Source organism: Haplochromis burtoni, unplaced genomic scaffold (assembly GCF_018398535.1).
Source record: "Haplochromis burtoni strain Fernald_Lab_line unplaced genomic scaffold, NCSU_Asbu1 Contig_94, whole genome shotgun sequence".
NCBI classification, from domain to species: Eukaryota; Metazoa; Chordata; class Actinopteri; order Cichliformes; family Cichlidae; genus Haplochromis; species Haplochromis burtoni.
This window is the reverse complement of record NW_024582455.1, coordinates 1,365,897-1,392,864: the sequence shown is the minus strand read 5'-3', so window position 1 is coordinate 1,392,864 and position 26,968 is coordinate 1,365,897. Positions and strand designations below refer to the sequence as shown.

The 26,968-nt window shown below is 42.6% G+C and overlaps 2 protein-coding genes across 2 annotated transcripts; one reads left to right on the top strand and one right to left on the bottom strand.

Moving 5' to 3' along the window:
* The first annotated feature begins 264 nt into the window (after positions 1 to 264).
* On the top strand, positions 265 to 3,185 carry her13 (hairy-related 13). The gene is made up of 4 exons (XM_005926605.3): positions 265 to 666; positions 937 to 1,023; positions 1,134 to 1,215; positions 1,782 to 3,185. The coding sequence occupies exons 1-4, from the start codon at positions 577 to 579 to the stop codon at positions 2,252 to 2,254; spliced, it is 732 nt and encodes a 243-aa protein (XP_005926667.1). The 5' UTR covers positions 265 to 576; the 3' UTR covers positions 2,255 to 3,185.
* Positions 3,186 to 6,582: 3,397 nt separating this feature from the next.
* Positions 6,583 to 25,858, bottom strand: LOC102289394 (period circadian regulator 2). Its single transcript, XM_005926606.3, has 22 exons — positions 25,687 to 25,858; positions 21,298 to 21,848; positions 19,533 to 19,625; positions 19,171 to 19,325; positions 18,919 to 19,040; positions 16,909 to 17,110; positions 16,030 to 16,081; positions 15,270 to 15,412; positions 14,425 to 14,503; positions 14,217 to 14,323; positions 13,979 to 14,132; positions 13,775 to 13,883; positions 13,419 to 13,698; positions 13,118 to 13,274; positions 12,858 to 12,994; positions 12,575 to 12,781; positions 12,234 to 12,479; positions 10,900 to 11,930; positions 10,521 to 10,740; positions 10,193 to 10,424; positions 9,929 to 10,079; positions 6,583 to 9,560 (listed from the first exon to the last, which is right to left on the bottom strand). The coding sequence occupies exons 2-22, from the start codon at positions 21,738 to 21,740 to the stop codon at positions 9,405 to 9,407; spliced, it is 4,476 nt and encodes a 1,491-aa protein (XP_005926668.1). The 5' UTR covers positions 21,741 to 21,848; positions 25,687 to 25,858; the 3' UTR covers positions 6,583 to 9,404.
* Positions 25,859 to 26,968: the final 1,110 nt, after the last annotated feature.

Here is a 26,968-nt window from a genome sequence, read left to right as displayed (position 1 = left end):
CATTTTTGTCTTGAGTTAAACTTATATTTGAGGCTTCTTCTAACATATGAACAGTCAAACAAAAACGAAAATAAAAACAAACAGCACTATTCTAACACTGTACTCTGCGTCTCTGTGCTGATTCGTTTTGTGCAGATGAATTATAAGTGCGAGCAGTTCACTGAAACTAACTGAAAGGGGGACAAAAAACGAGCGTTCGTTCCCCTAACCCAAAAAAATGTCTAATTAAAGCCAGTCCAGCTCCTCGGGGCGCAGACCTGGGCTGACCGCAGACAAAGGGGGAGAGCGCTCATTGGCTCCGACCGTGTGCGCTCTGTTGTTCCCCAGCTAGAGCAGCACAGCCCCTATTCACATGTTAATAAGCCCCTATAAATACTAACAACAGCCACTCAGCGCCAGCAGCACGTCTGACTAGGATTACACAATAAACAGAGGGCGCCTCGCCTCGCCTCGCCTACGAGTTTGTCGATTTTTTTTCTGCCTCTAACCGGTTCCGTTTGCCAGCTGCCCCTCGAGGACCACTCAGGAGGTACGAGCAGCGGTGGGAGAAGCCACAGTAACGGCGATCCAACCAACATGGCCCCCTCGGCTCGGCCAAACGGCCTCGGACTTGATGTGAAAGATGAAGATGAGTCCTACTGCGGGATACAGAAAGCGGATAGAAAGGTGGGGGACCGGTGGAGGCACTGTCCAGACACACTTGGCAGTGACGCACTTGTCACGCCGCTTTAACGCTGCGTGTGCACAGTTATGAGGCAGGGATGGTTAGTTTGAGAGGAACCCCTCAATGATTCAAAGTTAGTTACATGCTTTAGTGAGAGAAGAATGACGCTGGGTTGCCTTTGCGCACCAACCGCGGACAGGTGGACGCTTATGACTTTGAATGGTGCTTCTTTCCTCATGTCACTGAAGTGTTTTCTTTCTGTGCTCCCGCAGACGAGGAAACCTCTGGTGGAGAAGAAGAGGCGAGCTCGCATCAACGAGAGTTTGCAGGAGCTGCGGACTTTGCTGGCAGACACAGACGTGAGTACGGAGCGCACACAGCTCCTGCACTGGAGTTTCACTTTTGCTCTGCGCCACAATGAAGGCGTAAACTGTGGTCTTGGTGGTGCTCATCTGGTTTCTTTCCTCAGTTTCATTCCAAGATGGAGAACGCAGAGGTGCTGGAGCTGACCGTGAAAAAGGTGGAGGACATACTGAAGAACCGGAAACAAGGTGTGCCCAAATTTATCCAGCCCGTGTAACTGTTTTGTTGAGCGCTCAGAGTGCCAAATAATAAAACGCTTGAGTATTGCATTATCGATAGAATTACTCTCATTATTATGGCAAGACAGGCGTACATTTTCACCCTGCTCTAATAAAAGAGCATGTGAAGAGTCAGGAAATGCTTGATTTAAAAATATAAACAGTGATGAGCAAACAAGAGCTCAGTGGGGTCTTTTAAATTACAATTTCCGTGTGTTTTATACCATTAACTCTCATCTAAATATCTTATACAGTATTTTACAAGAAAAAACACTTTTTCCGCAGAATGGTCACCATCGGAGGTTTGTATCAACATGCTTATATGTAGAGCTAGAGCAATTTGCAATTATCTTATAAGAGGAAGTGATATTTTATCACATAAAAGGCTGAAAAGTAACATTTTTAGCTGTTAAGTAATTGTAGTGTAGTGAAGGAGAAACATTTAGCTGTCACGTGTCAGTCAATAAAGTAGGAGTTCTTCAGTCTTGTATTATCAATGCTTTGGATGCTGAGCAGTCGTGTCTCTCCTCTCACAGAGGCAGAGACACTAAACCGAGAAGCCAACGAGCGGTTTGCAGCTGGTTACATCCAGTGCATGCACGAGGTCCACATGTTTGTGTCCAGCTGTCCTGGGATAGATGCGACGGTGGCGGCTGAGCTCCTCAACCATCTCCTGGAGTGCATGCCCCTGAATGAGGACCACCTGCAGGACATGCTGACGGATCTAATCACGGACACTTCTGAGGGCAACAGCAGCAGCAGCACTTGGCATGGAGGCAGCGAGGCGCTCTGCGCTTCTCTCGCTTCTCCTGGTGAACGGAGTTTCTCCTGCGGGTCATCTTCTGCCCTCTCCCCAACCCCTTCCTCCATGGCCAGTGAAGACTTGTGCTCTGACCTGGATGAGACTGACAGTGATCACAACCAGAGCTCTACAGAGGGCATGGAGAACAGGGAGCCTCCCAGTATGCCCACCATGACCTACCCCTGGTCTATGTGGAGACCTTGGTAGAGTAGTGGTGGGAGTTTGGATGGAATACAGTTGGGATGTGTTGAAAGGGGGATTATGGGCTTTCATTTTTATGGTGTGACACAGCGCGTCCCACTGAAAGAGAAAATTCCACCCTACAATACAAGAGGATTTTGTGGCTGTACCAGGTTTGGCCTCCTATAAGACCGGTTAAGAAGGCTGACTACATGCATGGATTTTTTTTCTTAGGCCTCCTGAACTCATGGCACTGATGTCCAATAATTAAAGTCTGTTCTCTTGAGACCAATTTAGGCACCAACAAAAGCCTCAGCTGATCACTCTGCAGTGATTCTGAATACCGGCGTGCAGATGGATTTTCTTCACAGTCACTACTGAATACAAGTTTACAGAGATTTCCCCCAATTCTGGGAAATGTTTGGAATCAGAAAATGTAAGAGAACATTTCATCAGAAGTCATTCCTGGAGTACTTTGGACATTTATATATATTTAAAATTAAAAGTGGATTCTCCTTTATGCCATCAGAGGGATCTGCTACACTCTGCTACGCTTTCAGCTGGAGGCTCAGAAAAATAGCCCTCCTGTTCTTTTCAGTAGTAACACCCTGGCTTTGAGTCCTCTTGTGACTTGTCTTTACACCTGGAGAAACAAAAAGCAATCCCTCTCAACACCCAACAAAGCACAGAAAAGGCAACAGTGCAGGACTCTCCCTCTTGTTTGGTCTATACTTCAGTGTAAATAGGATTTGTACAAGGAGAAAAGCTCTTTCTAGAAACTGAGAAGTCGGGCGATGCCCCAATTAATATAAATATTTCTATTGCATTTCAGAGGTTCCTTTAGTTTATCGGACCAGTAGTTCCTTTAAGAATGACCATTTTATGTTGTAAAGCTGTTTAGAAATGTCTTGCGAATAAAATGTCTGAATTTTTCTAAATAAAATAAGGTAACTGAAAACTTCTTTGTCTGACGTGACTCCAGTTTTGGAATAGAAAAGAGAAACTGGGTCAACGTGTTTGTGTCTGAAAATACTGATAAAGCAAACCGTTTCTGAAAGCAACAGCAACCCAAACACTTGAATAAGTAGCCCAGTGCATTCAAAAGGAAAAGTATGTCCTTCACTTAAACTTTCATTGATTCATACAGTGCGTGCATGCGCGCGCGCGTAAAGCAGTCGCACCTCTCCGAAAGTGTCTTCGCTCTCACCTCTGTCACAATGACCGTGTTAACAAATGCGTGTTAGATCCTGTCTGGACCAGTCACCCAGACGCACCGTCGGAGGTCCTCACAAAGGGGCAACTCCCCTCATCCCTCCTATAATCGCATGCAGCAAGAGCCGGGTGTTGTGCCAGAAAGTGATTTCCGGTATTTGCCAAAAAAAAAAAGAAGATTTCCCCCATTTAAACAGCTATAAATGACTTGCTGGCGCATAATCTGTCAAACACATCTGTCATCACACCAACAACAAGTCATTCTGAGCCACAATCAGCTGAAATCCATTTTTGGCAAAGTGATGTTTATATATCCTTTATTTATGCTGCTAAAAAGTCTCGTTGACATTAAAATGCCTTTTTTTAACGAGTGATCTGGCCGAAAGGGCAGCGGAAATTGCAACAAATATAACACAAGACTTCTATAAAGATATTTTCGACTGGAATGATTATAGTATAGGTATACTTACGCAGAGCCATAAAGATACTTGAACCTGTTTCTACTCTTAAAAGTAAATAACATGTCATATTTCACAACCATTAGGTTACAGCTAATAACCTAGGTGGGGGAACCGCACGTTGAGCACGTTGTTCACTGTCTGATGATCCTGGATTACTGGAGGAGGAGGCAGGCTAATTATCAACCCCCGGTGGAGTAGGTGGAGGGGGCTTGGAGGCTCTGGGTGTGAGCGTCGGAGGAAACATATGCGAAGAGGAGCTGATCAAAGCTTTGAGCCACTGTTTGACAGCGGAGCGTCAAAGTATGTGGAGGTTTGGGGGGGGGGGACTAAAATGGTCCAAGTGCATGCTCAGATTTTTCACCAGGGCTCAGTCAGCACACACACATATACACTTGCAGGGATATCTGTGTGAGGACATCTTTTGACATAGTGCACTCCTTTCCCCAGTCGTTGCAAATGCCATATTCTAACCCTAAAACCTCCTAACTCTGAAAGAGGAGGTGTGGAACAGGAAAATGATCTAACAATGTTATGATCTAAAGGTTGAAATGAAACAAATGAATCACACTAGAATCAAACTCAGACAACTGCACTTGTGCTAGTTTCACTCCCCTTTGTCTGGTATTTCTGTTCCTCTCAGTATTATTTTGTGTGAACTAACAGATTCAACGAAAACATGATGAGGGAGGTCAAATTATTTTTAAAATAAGGAAGATTTGGAGCAGGCTGTTTAATCAGCTAGCTAGCACAAAATGGCTTTAAGATAGTCAATATACAGAAAATGTTTCTGTGCTTGTGACTTATGTTTAATAGCTCAAAACCTGGGATGTTATGATAAATCCAGTGCCTGTCTAATGTAGGACTGTTAGCCAGTCATATCTGGTTTCAGACAGTTAAGTCCATAAATGTATGCTTCTTACCCAAACACACCTTTAAGATATTATCAAAGGTACTTAGACACATTCAATTACACCCACACACCCATTCTGTATACCACAGGACTCCACAGAAATCCCCAAAGCTTTCTTTTAACCAAAACGTACCTGATGCAAACTCACAGCATCATAGGAAGTGTACATTTTTAGTCAGATATTTCCAGTAATGAGATCAGTGTACATACAATTAACCACCATGAATCAAAAGCTGAGTCTTAAGACTTTGTCCTTGGGCAAGATACTAACCCCAGGTTTCTCTGCAATGCATCCATCAGAGTATGATGTGTGTGAATATTGGAAGCACTTGTACAGGGAAAAAAAGAAAGAAAAAGTTCTTGCATGAACAGGTGTGAGTGGGTGTAAGAGGAAAGTTGCATAAAGCACTTTTGAGTGCTGAATTACAGTAGGAAAAAAAAGAACCAGTCCATGTACCATTCAGATATTACACATCGTGAATGTGTGGTCGGATTTTATGCTGACACCAGAGTTAACCCCTGCACACTGCCTCAATCTGCTAACGGAAAATGACAGCTGACAGGCCGACAACATTGAGGGGAGGGAAGGCGATCAGTCATGAGGAAGACTTATCTGACCAAATACATCAGCTGTGGGTTTGCGACTACGCTTATGAATTCTGAGGTTAAAGGTCAGTGCAGTGCAACAGTTGGTGTGAGAGAGGTTCAACAGCAGAAGAGAGCATATGGTGTTGAAACAGATCCCCAGGGGACCCTGAAAAACACCCTCAGGACTCAACTGTTTTTGACTGTTTGAGAGAACAATCGCCTCTTATGAGCCGGCGGGGGGGATGCCTCTGTGTCCCATGTAAGACACAAATTTATCACATTATGCATTTGCTTTTTAAAATAAATGTCAAAATGTCGTTGCAGCCCTTATGCTGCTACGATCAAACCTAATTATTCAGATTTCCAGCTCCAATAGAGGATTTTTACAGACCCCCTCCCTTCCCTCCAAATTCACCTGCTTGTCTGAAATGATGCATTTCAGCTTCTCTCCATTTAAGCCAGTTTCCTTGGCTGCCCTTTGCAAGTTAAAGGTTTGAACAGCAAGTGGTTGGAGCTCTGAAGCTGAGATGAACGTATTAGGGTATCCACTCTCCCTGACATCATACAGAGCCAGGAGTAGGGAAAAAAAACCCTTTGTGTTAAGAGCAGTCTAAACTCTTAAGTCTCAGCTTTTGATTTACAGCCGTTACTCGTACATACACTGACCTCATTACTGAACATTTTGCACATGCTTAATATGAGCATCCACCACCGTAACAGAATGTTTATGACAGGAAATAAGGAAACATAGGTCCCCTTCAAATTAATTTACTTTTACAGGCTCAAGATATTTTTGAATAATCGTAGTGTGTCATGATGAAAACAGTGCATATATATATACATTTATCCAACCTCTGGAGCATTGGAGCCTGTTTCAGCTGTCAGCGTGGCAACACAACGCAAAGATAAAAGTTTTAACTTCCCTCTACTTAAAAAAAAAAAAGAAAAAAAAAAAAAGGATTTTGAGTCATTCAACATTTTGCAATGTTGAATGACTGAATTTTGATGCACGTTCGTTTCAAGTGTTAGCAGAAACATTAAAAAGGAGTCAAGCAATATTTTTCTCTAGAATTTAAATGTGATTTGTGTGAATGCCAAACACGAAAAGCCATTTAACTGGACTCCATATGCCCTCTTTAGTGTTTAGCTTCATGTATAATAAAAGAACACAGAAATCAGAGTGGTTCTATTTTTGCAGCTTTATTACACAATCCCACTTTCCAAAAATGTTCGAACACTGCATAAAACAAAATAAAAGCAAAAGCTACACATTTAAACTCTCTCTTATACATATGTATAAAGACAACATATTTAATGTTAAAACGGACACATTTCATAGTTCAGAAAAGAAAATGCAGCATTTTGAATTTGTCTCTAGGATTTGCAGGTCCATGCTTTGAGTTTTCATTTTAAATTTTATGCCACATCCCAACATTTTTGGAAATGGGGCTCTTCAACATTGTCAAACAAGACATCTCACCTCAAAATTTAAAAAAAAAAAAAAAAAAAAAAGCACAGAAATGTGCCAGATTCTTATACCACAGACTCACAGTGGTAGTAATGAGACAGGTTTATATAACCATACACGACATCACATGCCGATACTGTGTGTACGCATTTACAGGTCAAGGAACGTCCAACAGATCACCAGTGCAGTGTTTAAAATCCGTCTCTCTCTCTTTATGGAGACTTATGAAACAAAGTCAGTTTTAAACATGACTTGAGACATATCCGGTCTTTTATACACAGGTGAGCGTTGCAGGCTCCTTGGAGATACTTTGCACAGAAAAAGAGATTAATGACAGAGAAAGATGCAGTTACTAAAGGTGGTGAGAGGCGCCGTACTCTCCTCAGGAGGAGTCCATAAACCTTTGCCAGTCCAAGGCAAAGAGTCTCCGTACGAGCCCTCAGTCACTGGAATCACTCAAAGTATCTCACCACTCTGTCCATTGCTCTTTGCCCACAGGTGCATACACATTCCACATACGTTCTGCTTACAGTAACATGAACCCGGGATTTATAAGAGGTAGGGTTCGTCCCCAATGACAAACAAACAAATAAAGACACACAAATAAGAGAAATAGAAAAACAGAATATTTAAAAAAAAAAAAAAAAAAAAAAAAAAAAAAAAGGACTGCCAAGTTAACGAGAAACCAAAAACCATGAAGAAAAAAACAAAAAAAAAACTAAGTTGGTGAGATGCTCTTGGTCCAGGTACACTTGCAAGCCCTGCCCAACAGTTTCTCTGCCTTAGCACCAGAGTGGTCTCTACTTCTTGTACGGTTTGTGTCAATTAAGTAGAGGCAGGGTGGACCCATTTACTTCATACTTCAGGAGCTGATGTTTCTCAGGCCAAAGTGTAAAAAACCCCACTTTCACCCAAAAAAAAAAATTAAAAAAAAAAAGAGGAAAAAAAATAGCAGGGAAATATCATCCCTCTTATTTGCTACACATGTAATACTGCTTTCCCACCTTCATGCAGACGTCAGTGCCAATGCTGAGCAATGACGTCAGCATCGCGCATTTGCTCTGGCCAATAGGCTTCACAGTACTCCAGGATCTGTATTGCTGCACCTGCAGATACTCATGATTTAGTCCTTTCGACATGCATTATTTTAAAAAAAAATAAAAAATAAAAAAGATTTAAAAAAAAGAAAAATTAGGCATTGGGTTCTAATTTTTGATGCAAAAATAGATCCAGAAAAGAAGGAAAAAGGACTGCATTAAAAACAAAAAATCCCTAAAAATGTAGTTATTTGTTCTAAAAGTGAAATTATGTAGTGGAGCTGCACCACACTGACAGAAAAGATATTACTCATCTTTCTAGAAAATGTATGGCTGCAAGTTTCTCTTTAAAAAGAAACAAAAAAAGAGAGTTGGAGTTTGAAGTTTCTACAAGTCCTCGCTCTTAGTGCATCGCTCCTCTGTCATTTGCTTCGTTTTACAAAAATATTTTGGCAGCTTCTTGATCTTTGATGATGCCCACTTTTTGTCATAGCACCTGAGCTGCTCTGTAAGGTCTGCAGAGGCCTGCAACACTTACAGACTGTGCTGTGAAAAAAGGAGAGGCTAGCTCTGCTGCTTAAGCGACTTTAAAATTCCTGTAGCGTTTCCAAGCTTTTAGAAATGCAATACATTAGTCTTTCAGATGAACAGATTCGGCTTAAAAATATTCTGGGCAGATCGTTTGCTAGATAATAAATAACACCCATAAACGGATAGCTTTTATCATTAGGTATAAGATTGTCAGAGTTGAGGAAAGTTCCGGCCAGCCTCCGCATGTCGCTCTGCTGGCTGTTGTCTGGTGCGCCTGCGTACTTTGAATACTCAGGTCCAGGACGAGCAGTGACATAAAAACTCATTCAAAATACAAAAAGTGCCAATCCCCACCCACTGACCTTCATCATCCAATGAGAATCCCCATTATTCTACCATTCAGCTATTCCTAACAAGAAAATGACGTGGATCCCGGGCTGTGAAGTTTTTTGGGTTTTTTTGTCGTTTTTCCGTTTTTGTTATTAAATGGGATCATGTGGGGAGTCAGGAATAAACAAACAAAATTGGGCAGGAGAAACTTCTAACAGCAAAGCCTGGCTGCTTCTGACAGCTTGACACTTAGAATAATAAAAAAAAAACAACATTTCAAAATCTTACATATTTAAAAGTAGTATCTCTCAGTCATTAGCTTTAGATTTATAATGTGCTCTGCCTTTAAAAGAGAAATAAATAAAAAAATAGAGACAGGTCTTTTCAAAGAATGTGTGCGAGAGATGGAAAAAGTGACTTGCTGTACAGCACTACTGCCCCCTGTTGGGGTGCATTGGGAACTGGACCACAGTAGCAGTCCTACACCCACACACAAGCAGTGTACACCCTCCTAACCATCACACTCACAACACAGAGTTCTGCTTGTAGTGTGCATGTATGTGTTCTTCAGGATGGTCAGGCACACAGCTGTTTGTCACATCCATAGTGTCTATTTATGCACATGCCCTCTGCTGGCTGTTTAGGAGCCTGATTCCATTTGAGGCTGAGGCTCCCCAGACTGGCTCTGGGTGTTCTGACTGTCTCTGCTCAGCTCCTCGCCCAGCTCGCTCATGTCCATGTCAGGCAGATCCTCTTCGATGGGTGCCGCTGCCGCATCCTCGCAGTACACACACTCCTGAACACAAACACATGCCATCGTTACCTTACAACATTTATAGATATACATTTAGCTCATTTGAATCCATTTTACGGTTATATTTTTAATTTGTTTTGCTTCACTACATTTGTTTTGTCTCATTATTGGCTTGTCAGTTATCTGTAATGACTTTGAGCAGCACTAACTTGCATGAAAACTGCCATCTTCCCTATAAAGTTCATTTGCAGAAAGTAGTGTACAACTATTGTGTTTTTTGCAGAACACAAGTCACGTTATTTTCCATGGTATACTTTTTCAAATTATTTGCAATGGGAGTGCTGTGTTGTTGTTGTTTTTTTTTTTAAACTATGCTTAAAGCGTGTTGACAAACTGTGTCTGTCCCCCACCTTAACGTTGATGGCAGCAGGCAGGCCTCCCCTCCTCATCCAGGGGTGTTCCTCCACTAGCTCTCGTCGCTGGTCTGATGTGAAGTGAGGCTGGCTCTTCTGCATCTGCCTCAGCCTCTCCTTGTCTTCCCTCAAAACCCTTTGAATATCTCTGATGGTCAGAAAACAAATACATTTGTGTGAACCATATTTAATGGAGTTAAAAGGTTAATACTTCATACAGGTGGTGAAGCTTATAATATTTAATTCCACTTAGTGACTCACCTGGATGGCATTTGATATGTCATCATGACCTTGTCGTCAACGTTGGCCATCAGCAGCCAGAGGGGCTCCTGTAGGACATACTTTATGAAATGCTCTCCCTCCCCTCGAGATGAGACTATGTCCTGCGGCTTGCCGCCTTCAGACCCGCCCTCTCCCCTCATCTTGTTTTTAGACTTGGGGTCGTGCTCAATAGAGTCGACGCTGCCAAAGTATTTGCTGGTGTTGCTGCTCCCTGTGGGGGAGACAAAGACAGAGTCACAAAAAAACCCCCCAAAAAAACTTCAATTTTGTGGAAACTCTTGTCAGACCTCAATGTACAACTACTGACCTGTTCTGCTTCCAGAACCGCCGCTAGCTGAGGTACCACAGCCAATGCAGCCTGAGCCTAATCCCGAGCCCAGTCCAGAGCCTGACCCTGAGCCCATGGATCCAGACGTGGCTGATCCGGTACCAGAGTGAGAGTCTTCCTGTTCCTGCAGCAAGATGTCCAGCAGGTCGCAGGATGATGAGTTCCCGTCACTGTGAGCCCCGTCTCCTGGAGACTCCACCTAAGACACAAGGTGGTGCACACATCAGAGATAATTCCACACTCACTCTCCACTGGCACGCTGTGACACAGTTTGTGTTTAAGTGCTGGCACCTGTACAAGTTAGTAACTTTGTTTCAATTCACTGTGTTAGTATTTGTAAATGTCCTGTGGCTCCTACCTGCTGTTGGCTATCAGGCTTGGAGGCGCCTCCGTTCTTGTCCCCTGTTGTTCCCACTCCTACAGACGCTGTTGCCGCACTGCCGCCCTGTCCTCCCGCAGAGGCTACTGTAGTGTCCTGACGCTCCACTGAGCGCTGCCCCTCCTCCATGCTCAGCAGATTGAGCTGCAGGGGCGAGCTGCAGCGGGACTCAAACAGCGGCGGTGATGTGGCGGGCTCTCTCGCCCCAGAAGCAGGGGTGGAAGATCGTGACGCCGCACCCTCGCGAGGCTCTGCTGTAGGGGTTTTGGGAGGCTCGCTGGAGAGACTGTAGGGGAAAGGTTGAGGTGGAAAGGGGGCTTGAGCTACAAACTGGGCCTGCATTGGGAAAGACGGCTGGGTGGTGAACGGCTGCTGAGTAGCGAATGCGGACTGAGCAGCCTGGAAAGGCTGCTGGGGGGTGAAGGCAGTCTGCACAGGAAATGGCTGTTGGCTGGTGAAGGGGGGTTGCGTCTGTATGGTGTAGGCTGGCTGAGGGGGCTGAAAGGGCTGCTGGGTAGCGAATGCAGGCTGCGGCTGGGCCTGCTCAGGGAAAAATGGTGGTCTCGGAGCTGCTCCTATTTGTCCTATTTGGGGGAAGATGTAATTGGGTAGCACCAGAGCTACCACAGGTGTAACAATGGGTGCAGGAAACGGAGTGGCAGTGGGCGGGGCTTGGGTGCTCTGCCCTTCTCCAAATCCTGTAGAGAGAGAGGGGTCCGGTCGGGGAGCCTGAGCTGGAGCAGCAGGTGTTGGTGGGTAGAGCGGATATGCAGGGACCATGGTGGGGTAGGACACATTAAAAGCTGACTGCGATGCTTCTGATGGGGACCAAGAGGTCTGGTTGAGGCCCTGGAGAGGGGGGCGTGGTTTACGGTTTGACACAGCGCTGTCTGATGAATCGGGATGCTTCATCCGTGGCTTCTTGGACTTCCTGTTGCGGTTACCCTTCTTGGCAGTAGTTTCTGGCCTAACGGTGCCTTGTTTAGCAGTGCCTCGTGGTCCAGGTGATTCTGAAATGAGGATATAGACGCAGAGGTCAGAATGTCATTTTTGTTGAGCTGGAGAATAAAAAAAATGCATGTAGATGCGCACTAACTGGAGACCAGGAATATACTCCCCACATGAACTGGGAATTTGGTAAAATCATAAGATTAAAAAAGATAAGATTAAAAAAAGATAGTCAATCTAAAGGTGAGCCTTATTTCCTCTTTGTAGAACTTTTATTGTGTTTGGTAGCCTCAGTTGTTAAGCTTCTAGCTAAACTATATCTTCTCCCAACAAAGCAGAAAAGCTAAATTTGAAGCTTACAGTACCTTCAACACTGGGTGGACCTCTGTGCTTGTACAGGTATGTGGAACAGTCCCTCTGGAAGCTCCTGGAATTACGGAGCTCTCTGCATCGGTTGAGGAAGGCCTGCTCCTCTTTCTGGGTATGTGCTGCCAGCACCTGCTTGGTCAGGCCCAGCCTCTTGTAGGCCTCCTTTCCTTGGCTGGGTGGAGACACCATACTGACAGGCAGCGCAGGGGGTGCTGGGCTCTCTGCAACATCCTCAATTATCTCTGTACAAAGCAGTGCCATAAACATCAGTCAAATAAACTCATTAAAACACGGCTAAAGACAGTCCTGCTAGGTTTCTACGGACACAGAAACTCACCAGACTCTGGCTGAGGCTTCTTGTCCCCCACATGTACAATGGTGCTGCTATAGCTGCACTGAGAAGTGATGGACACCACACTCTCCGCCTTACTGGGCAGAGTGAGGGGTGCCAGGGGGCCTCCCACCACAGCAGCTGCCCCAGATGGAGGCTTCTTTAGTGCTTTCATGTTTGACAGGCCTGACTGAGAATCCAACATCAAGGGATCTAAATGAGAAAGATTCTGTTAGTGCTGAGCCAGTACCTTAGACTTTGTGTGCACAGATGCATGATTACTACATACCTGCATTTGTATCCTGAGGCACTTGCATGCCATCCTCTGAGCCTTTCTTGTCATCATCTGAGTTTGAGGAGGTGGTGTTTGAGGAGAACTGGTATTTTCTTTTCACTGTGATGGGTATATTACAACTCTCCAGATATCTAAGAAACAAGAAGGAGTTTTAAATGAGAGAGCTTTGATATTGTGCAAACAGAGCATGATCTCTCTGCCTTTGCACAGGGATTACTGTGCAGATGACTTCATCCACTAAATCTATGCCTGACCTGATGACACTATCCAGGCAGCTAATCTGCTGGTAGGAGCACACAGTCTGGTCTTTGTAGGTGAAGCCCTCCATGCTGGCTGCAGTACTGTCTCTGGCCTGCAGAGGGGGCACTGAGTCTTTTGGACGCACAGTTGAATATCTTTGAGCTGCCAATGCTAAAGAGAAGAGGAGATAATATGAGAAACACACACGAGAAGTCAGACAGGAGAACCAAAAGACAGTCTGCGTGTGTTTCTGATGTACTTAAATTAATAATCACTTTGTTTATTTTGAACTTAATAGTTGCCAACTGGACTCACTCTCATGGGTCTTCTTCTGCTCATGTTTGGGGAGAGAAGGTGACGGCGCGGGAGATGGGGAATGCAGACCGATCTGAGGGTCCTGATTCCTGAGCATGTGGACATCTTTACAGACCTCCTGGAAAGTCCTGGCGGGCTTGGTCTTGCCTGTGTCCTCTGCTGTGTTCCCTGCTGTAATGTTCCCATTGCTTTCACTGGATGAGCTGATGCTCACCAGCTGCTCATGGGATCCATTGCTGCCATGGCTACCATAACCACTGGAGCCCATGTTGTGGACCGGCTGCAGAGAGAGTAGCTGTTAGAGGAGCTGTCAAATGCCTCTTGTGTGTGTAAAAGTGAACCGTGTGCGTGCATACTTGAAGCAGCATCCGGTGAATCTGTTCACTGATTTCCTGGATGTCTGAATCTATGATCTTCCCTCCATGGAAAGCCGGTGCTGCGAAAACATCTTCGTTCACAGGACCCCTGAAACATGCAGGCATAGAGCTGTCACCTAATGTCCTCATAAATACAGATGTCCAAAAAACAACAAAAAACCCCACCACAGTGGGAATACTTACATGCGCACTTTGTGCCTGCCAATGACGAAGGACACCTTGCGGCTCCAGGGATTGACAAAGCTGGACCAGCTGGTGTCGATTGTGATGTACTCACCGTTTCTTGCACAGAAACGTATTGAAGAATGATCGAACGGCTGACCAGCGTACTGCAGAACTGTTGGTAACAGAAGGTAAAGTGTGAGCGGAAGAGCTCAGAGTATAAGTGAGACAGTCCAGGTATGCATGCAAATGTTCGTACTTTTGCGATGTATTGCCAGCATCAAGGGTCGGTCACTCGGGTGTAGGTTGAGCAGCACGGGGGTCCCTATCAGGTCCTGAGGGAGGTACCCCAATAAAGGCACAGCCCTATTGGGAAAACAGTAATTACTTTAGTAGAAAACAGGCCAGCAGGATGACTTCACACAAGGCACCACTGTAAGGATTATAGAAGGATTCAGTCCACTCACCTCTCATCCACATCCTGGAACACACAGTTAGGGGTGTGTGTTGTAGTGAAGATACGCTTGTCAGGAGGTATTCTGGGAGCTAGGTGTGCGAAGGGAAGGGAAAAAATGTCAGTAAACAAAATGATTGTACAGTAATCCCCTGAAACATAAAAAGGATGATAGCATCTCTTGGTTCACATTAAAAGGATTAAACTCACACGAGCTGGTTTTGAACTTTCAAAACACGAGCAAGGGGATTGATCGGTAATAAACTGATCAATTGGATTAAAAAAAAAAACAAAAACAACTATGAAACAATGAATCTATTATTGAATCTTAAGCACTTTCTGAAGGCTGCTTTTGTTATTAAAGGAGACCTGGACCCTTGTCCAACTAATTAGTTTAATTAAAACCTTATTTAAAAATGTGACACATAAAAAAAAAAAGAAAGTTAATCAGATTAAAATGGCCTTGCAGAAAAAAATGTAACACTATTTCCTTGTTTTCCAGGTGATCGGTTTTTATAGTGGCGACAGTATTGGGTGGATGATAACTTGTTTATAGAGATTATCATAAGGCTCACCATCTGTTCGAGTACATACATGGATAAAAACAATAACTAATAAAAAAATCCCATAAGCATCTTTCTCTGGTACATTTCAGGCTGTCATCTCTGATTTGCATAGTCTAACTAGTATAAGTTTAACTAGTCTGTGCCATCTATGGTTCAACTTCTAAACGTGTGAAACAAATGACTTTATTTTCCATCTGATACATGTCAGAAGTAACTGGTAAACAAAATAAAACTGCATTCATTATTGGGTGATATGCTTGAGTGCTTTATTAAAACAGTGCACAGTTCTCACCTTCATATCCAGAGTGCACCCTCTCAGCCAGCAGGAGGCAGCAGAACTGCTCCTCAGCCAGCTCAGCGTCCTGGACCTTCATCAGGTACGGAGTCATCCGGAAAGGATAGTATTGGAGGTCTCCTTTGCGGTCCTTGCCACCACTAGAATGCAAACACACAATGTCAAGACCCTTTCATAATAATGAATGCTGGGGTTTTTTTGGCTTTCAAAATAAAATATTAAAAAAAAAGAAAGAAAAACGAGCTAAAAGCATTAAGAGATCCTTTTACCAGTTTATCTACTAATCATGTAGTGAAATTATTGTAATTATTTAGTTAACTGTGGTTTTAGTCCTAAGCTCATCGTTTCTTTCATAAAAACAAGATTTGTGGTAGAGAATACTGCATCTTGTAGAAAAATTAACTCAAACTTACAATGCTCAACCTAACCCTCTTCTGTCACACCAACAATCCTCTTTCTACATCCATGAACCTTTCTTTTGATCCTCCTGTTATCCATGTTCAGGCATATTCCTCCTCTATACATGTCCAAACCAGCTCAACCTATATTATATAAATATACAACTTTAAAGTTTAAATGAGCAATAGCAGGTACCCCATCTGGCCACTAGATGGAGATGAAGTTCAAAAGCTCAAAGCTGCTGACTTCCTCCCTCCTCTCACTTTTCCCCTCTCCTACCCACCATCCCTCCTCTGACTCAGAGCTTGCTTGGACAGGAAACTGTGGCTCAAAGCAGCTGCCGACTGCTGCCACTCACCTGATGCGGCAAAAGAAGGATTTCTCCTGCATGCACTCCGTGGGAGATGACTCTGAATAAAAAGAAGAGGGGAAAAAGGTGGGATGAATAATTGAACTAGCATGAGTACTTCCCACTCAGCCATCTGTCAGTCATCAATATTCAAAATACTCTTCAGCAGACCTGAGATGTTTGCCTCTCATGTATCATAGATAAGAATGCAAGAGATGCAATTATACTACAAAAGTTTATTTTTTTAAAAAAGTCATTGAGACAATTTACAAAAAAAAAAAAAAAAAAAATTATAGACGCTTATGAGTGGAAATGCTGGAATTCACTGGACTGATACCAGCTTCCAGTTGTTAAAGTGGGAGTGCAATCAACTATAGAACATAAGTTCCTTTGGAGAAAATTTTTGAAAGATAATGCACAAATTTTTCATCTCTGAAATGAGTTTTAGTAGAATTTATATGACCACTGGGCAGAAAATTAATATTACAACCCAATAATTCACCAACTCTGTGATAAGAAGAACCTAAATGCAATACAACCTGAAGGTGTACACATCATCAGTTAACACAGACCAGACTGCCAAACATGCCACATTTGTTAGCGTCATACATTTATTAATGTGTGATTGAGAATGCTAATGAAATATGTGCTATGCATGTATGAACATGAGTATGTGGAGGAAATACTTCCATGTGCAGGTGGTGCATGTGTTTCATATTGGTTTGCTGCGTGACCCTATTTTGGAAATTTTACCATCCGTGTCTACAGTGCCCCTTACCATACTGTATGACCAATTATGTCAAGGAGGCAAAAATTTATCTAATTTATATTTATACATATACACGTGTGTGCTTTTGTGGAGCTCAAACCTGCATTCGTCATCCTTACCTGCTCCTGTGCACATGCTCCATGAGGGCAGGCGGTATGGTGTGGTGAAGCTGTAGAACACGCTGACATCCTGAGGAGTCAAGAACTCCACAAACTTGGCGTTGTCGAACACTTCCCGCTTGCAGTTCAAGATGGATGCTGCCTGGTCAGAGATGTAAACAATCTTCCCCGTGATAAGAGACACTGCTACAGCGAATATATCCTAAAGGCAAAAAAAAAGAAGATATTAATCATTTAGGATTACCAAATTAGCCCTCTCAGAAGATTTAAAAACCATCTTCAAACGGACTACTACTACTACTCAGATGACAGATCGGCTGCTCCTTATCACCCCCCACTTTCTTCTTTATCTTACGTCTGTTATTTTTTCCACATCAACTTCAAGAATAAATAAACAATAAAGCTTGTTCTTTTTTATAATGGTCATCACCCCTGTGGAGAAAACTGCCTTTTCTGGCTTCCCTCTTGAATGCTATAATTAGGTTTCTTGAGACAGACTTTCTCCTGCTTTTGTTGCCTTAACAGTGCAGGGAAATGGGGGTGGTGGTGGTGGTATCCAAATAAAACTGTAAGATTGTAGGTAGTGAGCCTAGAGTCTTAGGCTCACTATCTGCAAGCCCATGGATGCGTCTGATTTACTAACATACATACATGCACTGACACACACTTTACACCAATAAAAGTGTTGGGCCACAACTCTTAATCTGTAAATTCAGGTGTTTTCAGTCTCATGGCTACGAGTGTATATAATCAAGCATCTAGTTATGCAGTTATGCAACTAGATCTTCCTAAATTTGAGTCTGGCTGAGTGTTACTGGACTAGGATGCCACTGTTGTAACAAGTCAGCTTGTTAAATGTCTTCCCTCTAAGATCTTCCATGATCAGCTGTAAGTGGTATTATTGCAATGGGCGAGTCACAGCATATCAACCACAAAGCAGCAGACCACATAAAGTTAGAGCGCTGTATTGACTGTAAGTGCTGAGGTGCATAGTGCAAAAGTAAAAGTCGTCAATAATGTGCTGATTCCATAACTGCAGACTTCCAAAACTGATCTGGTATTAACATCAGCACACAAACTGTGTACCAAGAGCTTCATGGCACAACCTTTTATGGCTGAGCAGCTGTATGCAAACTTTACATCAACAAGCACAAACTCAACCGCTGGACGGAGCGGCATCGAAAGTGAGCGATAAATTGCACCTCTCTTTAGTGAAAGAACTTTGACTGCACAGAGCCCTGACCGGAACCCCATCTAACATCTATGGGAAGAACTAGAAATTGGAAGTTGTATCCAATATTGCTATCTAACCTCACAAAGGCACTTCTGGATGAATGGGAAACAAATTCCCACTCACACACACACGCACGCACACACACACACACCAGCTGACTGGCCATATCTCACTTGCCAACTTCATTGCTACCAAATCTAAGTAGAAATGAAAGTTGGCTAACTTGCCAAGTTACTTCACCAGCTAATATGACTCATGATACAAACTTCTGAATAATGTTGAAAAAACACGGACGATACTTAACAGTAAATCATAAAATGTCTCAAAGAAAGAAAATAACTAACAGTTGTTTTCTATAGTAACAGCTAATAGCTAGCCAATTAGCTATATAGCATGTATCTGATATTGGTACTTTGCTCATCTCCATAACTTTGTTATCACTGTTATCATTAATAACAGTAGCTCAGGTGGCAGAGCAGGTCAGCTACTAGTCAGAAGGTCGGTGGCGCCAGTGTCCGGCAGCCTCGCCTCTGTCAGTGCGCCCCAGGACAGCTGTGGCTACAATGTAGCTTGCCATCGCAAGTGTGTGAATGTGTGTGTGAATGGGTGAGTGACTGAATGTAGTGTGAAGCGCTTTGGGGTCCTTAGGGACTAGAAAAGCGCTATACAAATGCAGGCCATTTACTATTTACCATAACATTGGTTTTCACCATTCAGGCATAAGACTGGTTTAGCTGTTTATCCTTTAAGATGAGGTAAAGAGCGGTGGTACTTACGGTGTTTTTAAGGGTGTATTCCGAGGTGATGCTGTTGATTTCCTCAATGGTGTAAGATGTTACATCAAACCCTGGTGGCTGACTGTCGTTAATCATCAGCATCTGGTAGTACTCCTCATTGGCTGCAACCAAGACAACATGGATAAGTGAACACGTGAGATAAAAGTTTATTTTCAGTATGTAAGTAAGTATAACATCAGTCATACAACATGAACACACAGATGAAAACAATGCACACAAGGCAAGTCTTACCTTTCACCTGTTTGATACAGCGCAGTGCATACTTGAGAGTGTTGACAGTGCTCGACTTGCCCTTGCTCCTTTTTTCTGACGGCAAGTGCATCTTCAGCTCCTTGAGCGTCTTGAAGAGCTCCTTCTGTGTCTTAGCTTTGGCTGACTGTTCACTGCTGCAGGACCCAAATGAGACAGAGACACGCGTGTCAAAATGACAAGATCTCACCATTGGTGTCACACTCTGCTTTCCAGCAAAGGAAGCAGAACAGGAGGAGAACGTACCGACAAGGGGTTTTAGACCTTTCTGTTCATATTTCCAATTGTTGTTGCATTAAATACCAGTAGATTTGGGCTGGGCTGTTTTTCAGAAGTGTACTAACCTGCAGCCACTGGTTGATGGGTTGTCCTGCTCGGAGCTCACCAGACTGAAAGCATTGGAGCTGCTTGGCGGGGAGGGGCTATGAGAGTTTGAGCTGTAATCACAAGGACAATGTCATGTTATGAACAAAGGTGTGCAGGAAATCCAGAAAACGCATAACAAAAATGAAGAGCAAACATTTTAAGTGATTCAGGAATTTGATGCTATAGGCTGTACTTAGAATTGCACCGTCATATGAGCTGCTCTTTTTTTAAAATATTGGAAGGACAAATAAAGAAAGTGAACAAGTGTTAAGTGTAATTAACCAATTATATCCACGTGTGCTTTTCAAGTCACATGAAAATTTATATTTAAAAAGAAAATTTCAAGTCCCTAATTAATTTAGTTACCTCTGAGGCAAATACTAAACCTTGAAAAGAAGACTACTATGATAATGTATAGTGGAAAAAAAAAGAAAAAAAAAAAAGAAGCATTCAAGAAACTCAAAGTAAAATGGAAAATTCTGTGGGCAGTTAAACAACCAGGTCAAGCCACCCACAAAAAGCTTTTTTTGAACAAGTTATAAACTGACTTTTGGCATAGACTTTTTACAAACATGCATTTTATTTCTCTTGGATGTTTGCCTCAAATTTAAATTGTGACACAAAGGTTCACAAAGTTTGTTCTTAAACGTGATAAAGTCCTATTTTGAAACAGAGTATGAAGAGTATGACAAACGGATGTGGTTCTGTGGACACTGTACAGTCGATGCACAGACAGTATAAAAGATAGATGCAGCTACCGTGATGTCATCCACTGGTTTCTGATGTACCATTTAGTCTCTTAAGTCTCGAGATTAGCACTTTCACCTTTGCAATCTTCTTTTCCCTTTTTAAATTTTAGATGACATGAAATTAGTCACTGAAGCAATAAACTTATTAAGAAGGACATTCAGTTAGAAAGACATTTTCTCATATACTTCTAAGGAATAGGGCTTTTAAGCAAGCCCTATTATAAATCCCAAGTTCAATCTATCAGAGTCAGTGGAATGAAGGAAACACAGTATTAGGTGTGGAGTCTAATCAAGATGAGGCGTCACTGTTGCAAGTATAGCTGACATGTGTTTCCAGTATTTTCTCCCCCCTCGTGGATGTAAATGGAGATGGAGACAGCATCAGCATTGGATATGTAACAACAATCTTCATCAAGTGTGCCATTTTCTTCAAACAAGACTATTATTTAAAGGATTGCATCTCAGAATCCCATATGGTTAATCAAAAAAAAGATGAGGCCACCAGAAAACTAAGTGGGAACCGAATTGAAATCAAATTTAATGACATGTAATTATCAGGTCCAATAATATGAGTGTGAGCTGAGTATTTCACACCCTAATGAGTATGGGAAATAGTGAAATATCAATAAACTAGAAAGAGTCTCAATAATATTCACTTTTCCTGCAGTTTCTCTTCTAAAAAACAAAAACAAAAAACAAACAAACAAACAAGCAAACAAACAAAAAAACCCCAAAACAAAACATTTTGATATGAACCTATATGTCATGATTAGGAATAAACACCAATTCCCAACTTGCTTTCCTCCAGCTTAAGTAGTCTACTGGACTTTAGCAATGACTCAGCCCAGCAAAACTCAAACAGCCCTTCAATTACTTTAATGAACCTTACTTCCGTGACCTAGTTGGTCCGCTCCCCCACCGTGGTGGGAAAAAGAAAACAAAAAAAAAAAACAACTTCATTTACCACGATTCAGTGGTTTCGATGAGTTCTCACCTCTTGTTGCTCCCCGAGGACTCCATGAGAGCGGAATCCTTGCCATTGCCGTTTGAGCTGCCCACCGACTCATTGCCGTGGGACTCATTGCCATGTGACTCGTTGCCATGGGATTCTGTCCCGCTCCCGCTCGAACCACTGCCACCCATCTCCACATCCTCGTGCAAAGGTGGGCGCGGTCTCTTCCTGTCATCATGCGGGGACCGCGGGTGCTCATGGCTGCTGTCGCTCCCCTCGGAGGCCAATCCTAACTCTGGTTCGAGTTCGACACCATCTTGCCCGCCACAACCCTCACTGTAGCTGGCCATGCGGTGAAGCTGGCTAATGGAGCTGCAGGGAGTTCCCTGCGCTTCCTCCACGTGCAAGCCTGCCCTTTCCCGGTTCCGTTCACGCCCGTCCAGGGTTGAGTACAGGTACTGCTTTGGATCACTATCCTCAGACATGGGACAGGTTAGTGATGGAAGATTAAGTTACCTTCCACATGGCAATGCCACAAAGTTGATGGCACTGTAGCATAAATGGGGTTGTTGTCTCAGGAGTGGAAATGCAGTCTGAAATAAACAAACAAGACAAAAAAACAAAACAAAAACAGGTGAAATTACTCATACCAACACTTTACAGCACAGTACACTTCTAATGATAGAAGATCAATAGCAGAAGGAACACAACTCTAATATTAGAAGCAATCAATGTGGATCAAATCAACCCATCTATCAAAGTACAGTAGCCATGACTTTGATCTGATCAACCTGTGTGGCCTCACATCTCCACATTTTCAAAAGTCAACCATAAATAAAAAGGGCACCACAGCACAGATAGAATGATCTTGCTGTTACACAAACACTAACACAGTCACACCAAAGGAGCTGCCATACAGCTTTCAAAAGGTTTGCACAGTAAATAGGCCAGTCGTTTGCCCTTTCCAGGTAGACATCAGTCCCAGACCAGCTTAATCTGGTTCAGTTTTTCAAATAAAAGGTGAGTCTCCAGAGATGAAACACAGGTCTGCTGACACAGTACAAACAAAAACCTCCGCCGTCTGCACATAATCAGGACCAACTTGGATGTGAGAAGCAGAAACAAAACAAAAGCATGAAAATTGGGTTTTATTGTTTAAATAGTCTCCTGTATGGATGGCTGCATCACAAATTACACGATGAAGCAGTAGGAGGAAAACCTGACAAGCAGTCTTTAAGAGAAACAGTCGTATCATTAATGTTAAAGATACAGCTCCCACACATACACATTAACTGTCCATATTAAAAATCAAAGATAGCCTTATGTAACACAGTACAGTGACCGTGGATGCACAGTCCTTTTAGCAATTACCTTTAAAAAAAAACAAACAAACACATATTTGATAATTATTTAAGTGAATATATATGGCCTGTGTTCTCATTCAAGTCAGTGTTAGAACTGACCTGGTCATTGTGTGGCCCCTAGACCACATTAGGCCCTTTAATTGTCCCTGAGCAGCCCTCATGAGTTTAATGGGAAATTAGGACTTCCCAATGCTTCCCATTTTAGCCACCAATAGCACTTTATACTATATAATACTGAACAGAACTAAGTTCAGCTTATTGGTGTGACCCTCCAAAACAGTGGCCCCTTGAGAAAACTAATTGTCCACTTCTGTGTTAGAAGTTCAGCCATGCTGTAAATAGAGACCTTTTTTCACTTGCTTCTGGAAAGCCGCAATTAAATAAGAGCCTTTAGAAGATCTTGGGGAGTAAAAGCTGGTCTCCAAAAGACAAATACAAGATCCAGTTTTATCAGTTTTTATCCTCCTACAATTACCTCAGCACTGGTAGGAGCTATTCGTGTCTTTCAAAGCTGAACAGGAAATACCGGCAACAGGTACTGAGGCCAAATCCAAACTATTTTACTGTTTTGCTGCTCTCCAGTGTCAGGTTGCAGCTATTTATGTAAGCGCGCACATTCAGCAGCCTGTCTATTCTTCTCTCTCTTTACATAAGCACTTTTACATAACTTCTCAAAGTTTTAAGAGTAGGTTCTTCATTTTTTTTTTTAAACTAGAATATATATATATAAAAACACAACCCAGCAGACTTTCCAAACCACCCACTCCACTTAGAAAATGACCCACTCTTGTTTAAAGGAGGCAGCAGCCAGGCGCTGTGAAGAGATGTTTTATTGGCTGCTGGAAATGACCAATCGGCAGAGAGCAAGGAGTTACAACTGGTTAGAATAATGTCACCCAAACAAAAGAGAGACCACAGCTTGTAATCATGGCAACAAAATATTTATTCCTATTACTATTATTTACATTCTCTTTAAGGAAATAAGACCAGCATTTCCTAGAATTATGTCCTCTAGTTACTTTCTATACATGTCAGCACATATCTCATAAAATCACACGGGTAAATTTTGTTTACAATATACGAGCTAAAGTTAGTTTTATTGCTCAGATTATTTCATATAGGGAGCCTGAAGAGCTAATAATAAATGCACAAAAAGAGAAAAAACATTAGGTTAACAGACAAAAAACTAAGTAATTGAAGTATGTTTATGTAAATCATTCCCCACATGTGCTTATGTGGGAGCAGTCCACTATGGATAAACTGAAGCTTTATTAAACTGTAAATCACACACAAACACGACCATATGTTAAGCACTGATCCCTGAAACTCGTGCAAACTGTCATAACACCGGCTTCCCTGTGGACATAACACAGAACAAACCATACATGAAACTGCTGAAGAAAATCTGACTACTATCCTGTATTTTAAAGTGTGTTCAACTTCAATGAAAGACCATGCAGTGCAGACGTTGGCTTACCAGTGACCCCCCCCCCCCCCCCTTCCTCCATCAACATAACAAGAAACACCAGCATCCATGCACAAAATTACAACTCCAACCACCAGAGAGTCTTCCCAAACTCTCTGCGACACTGCCAAACACGTCACTGAGCAGAATAATGACATAATGAAACTGAACTCCCTCTGCTTCCAGCTCAGCCCTCAACTAGAGGGCTTATACAGCCAGCACACTAGCACAGATCTCAGGCATTATACAACCCTGCTCCAGTCACATGGATTTGGCCATAGCGCAGCACAAAGCTATGGTAGCCTTGTTTCATAAAACCACATGGTTTGTCTTGTAAGCAGCTCCTCCTGAAGTGCACTTTTTTACTGGCATGCGAAACTGAAACCACATGAAGACCAATAAAGGCATACTGTTACATTTTTGACAAAAATAAACTGATCTGACAATCCACACAAAGTTAAAACATGGCTTAACAAATATTAGTGGAAGACAACATCAATATAGATGTAGAAAGATGCTGCACATACGGTGGCAAAACCTATCATTTTTACTTAACCCCCTCCTGTTATGGCCCATCTCAATATGCAATAAAAATGGCATCAGACCGAGTGAGTTACATCACAGTGTAGGCCACCAACTTAAGATATTACTTATTAATGATGACTGCTGACATACAAGTTGTAAAAATTGTTAAAAGAAGACACTGGGGTGTGTGTGTGTGATTACTGTCACACACTTTTTTTTCCCTGTAGCTGCATGTTGCCATGGCATAATCACTGTTTTGGCCTTGTGGGAAACTGCTTTGTAATATGAAAACCACACGTTTGGGGTGAAAAATAAAAGACGGCTCAAGTGACATTTTTAGGCTTCAAATAAATGCTTCTGAATAACATGCGCGGTATCTACTTTTTTTTTTTTTTTAAATCTGGCAAAAGTAGTAGTTTTAGGTAGAAATAATCTTAATCTGATTATTCTTCTTCCCCAGGTCTGTCAATCCAAACATTTAACAAACACTTTTAAAAATCTTATATAAAGAAATTAAACCACTTCCTCGGGCCATAATTGTGCCAACAATTCAAAGCCATTTTGTAAAAGTGTTTCGAGTGCGAGCAGCTAAAAAGTAAACCTGACGAAGAGCCTTTTTATACGTCTAATATTACACTTCCGTGCATATGAAATTTCTCACATAGATACTCTCGTATTAGATAACGTTTATATTAAAGGAAAAAACATTAAAAATGACCCCCCCTTCCCCCATCTGACTCCCATTGACCTGCTATTCAAAATCCACACACACGTTGACCTGCAATCCAGTGCACGGTACACTGACACAGTTATGTAAAAGTAACCGAATCGTTAAAAAACAGCCACAAATCCACGGCGAGATACCCGCAGAGGACATATTTCATAAAAGATAACATTTATCTAGCTGTCTGACTGAACAGAAAAAATATAACCGGCATTTTTTGGTTTTAAAAGTACAATAAGTAGAGCAACTCGGGGTTCACGCATGCGCAGACCGCATTTTTGTTATGCAACTTATTTTTTCGCTCGTCAATCTTTTTTGCTAAAATGAAAGGGCGCAAATGAAAGCTGACCAACCTGAGCAGTAGTTGGAAAAATCCTCTCTCCGGTGGTCTCCAGCGAGATGTAAAGTCAAAAGCGACACGTAAAAACTATCCAGTTATACCGTTCAGTATTCCTCAATGGGAGCAGAGCGTCAGACGGCTTGACACAGTAGTGAATGGATCCTCCCCGGTTCTCTCCAGCACAGGCCTATCAGCGAATCGCCGAGCCCGGCTCGCGACCTCAATTTAGACTCCTCCCTGTGCTTTTTCCGATTGGCTGGATGCAAGGGGTTTCCATGGAGAACGTGACGGAAATGCGATATCGGAAGCTTATTGGCCTAAAGTGCTGTCCGTCGTTTTATATAAACAAGGCTTTGACTGCACGTGGAATCTCATGTTGTGTGAGAGTGGGGCAGTTACGACTGCGTGAGTAGCAGAATCCACAACAACCTATCAAATGTTAAAATTACATAAATGAAAAAATGCAAGGAGGAAACGAACAGGAACTGATGATGACAGAGAGAAAAAAGTGTCACAGAAAATGACAGTCAGTCTAAAAGTTAGAAACTCATTTCGGGAAGGCAAGTGCGAGTTATTGCGTGATTGCTGTTGGAAGCCTTGAAATGTTTCACCTGTGTGACCTTTTCAACAGATGCGCAAGCATCGATAATGCAGTGAAAGTGTTTATCGAAGCAAAGGGACAGGTCTGTGGTGGGGAAGCTTGACACATTCTTACTTGCGTCACATCTATTTCTACCCTTCAGTTGTGGCGAGTTTTTTTTTCCATTCAGAGACCACAGATAAACCATGCCCACATACATTTGTTAGTTAACGTACAGATGTGTATCATATGCCATGCAAACAAACCAAAGCAAACTACATTTTAAAAACGGCCTTTACGTCTTGATTGCGTCATTATGCTTTGAAATAAAAGGTTTGCAGTCTTTTATTACATTTTTTTAATGGGCTGCTATGTGCCAAGCTTATTCATCACTGTTTTTCTGGGACTGGACAGCACCTGCTGGATATTTTCCCACAAGCTGGCATGATAGCCACAACACAATATTTTCTCTTTTCTAGCCAAGATCCTCCACAGAGCAGTTTACCTGCGTAAGCAGGATTCTAAGCTTTGTAACTGCTTGTCAAGTGGCAGCCACCCACCCTGGCTCAGGTAGCAACACACCATGCAAAAACCTGCACTCCTTATAACATGTGAGAACGAACACCCTCCTTCTCAGCCTACACTTTATAAAGCCACTTTTATGATATCACCCAGAGCCCAGCAACAGGCTCTCCTGCTAGCATGTTTGCTTTGT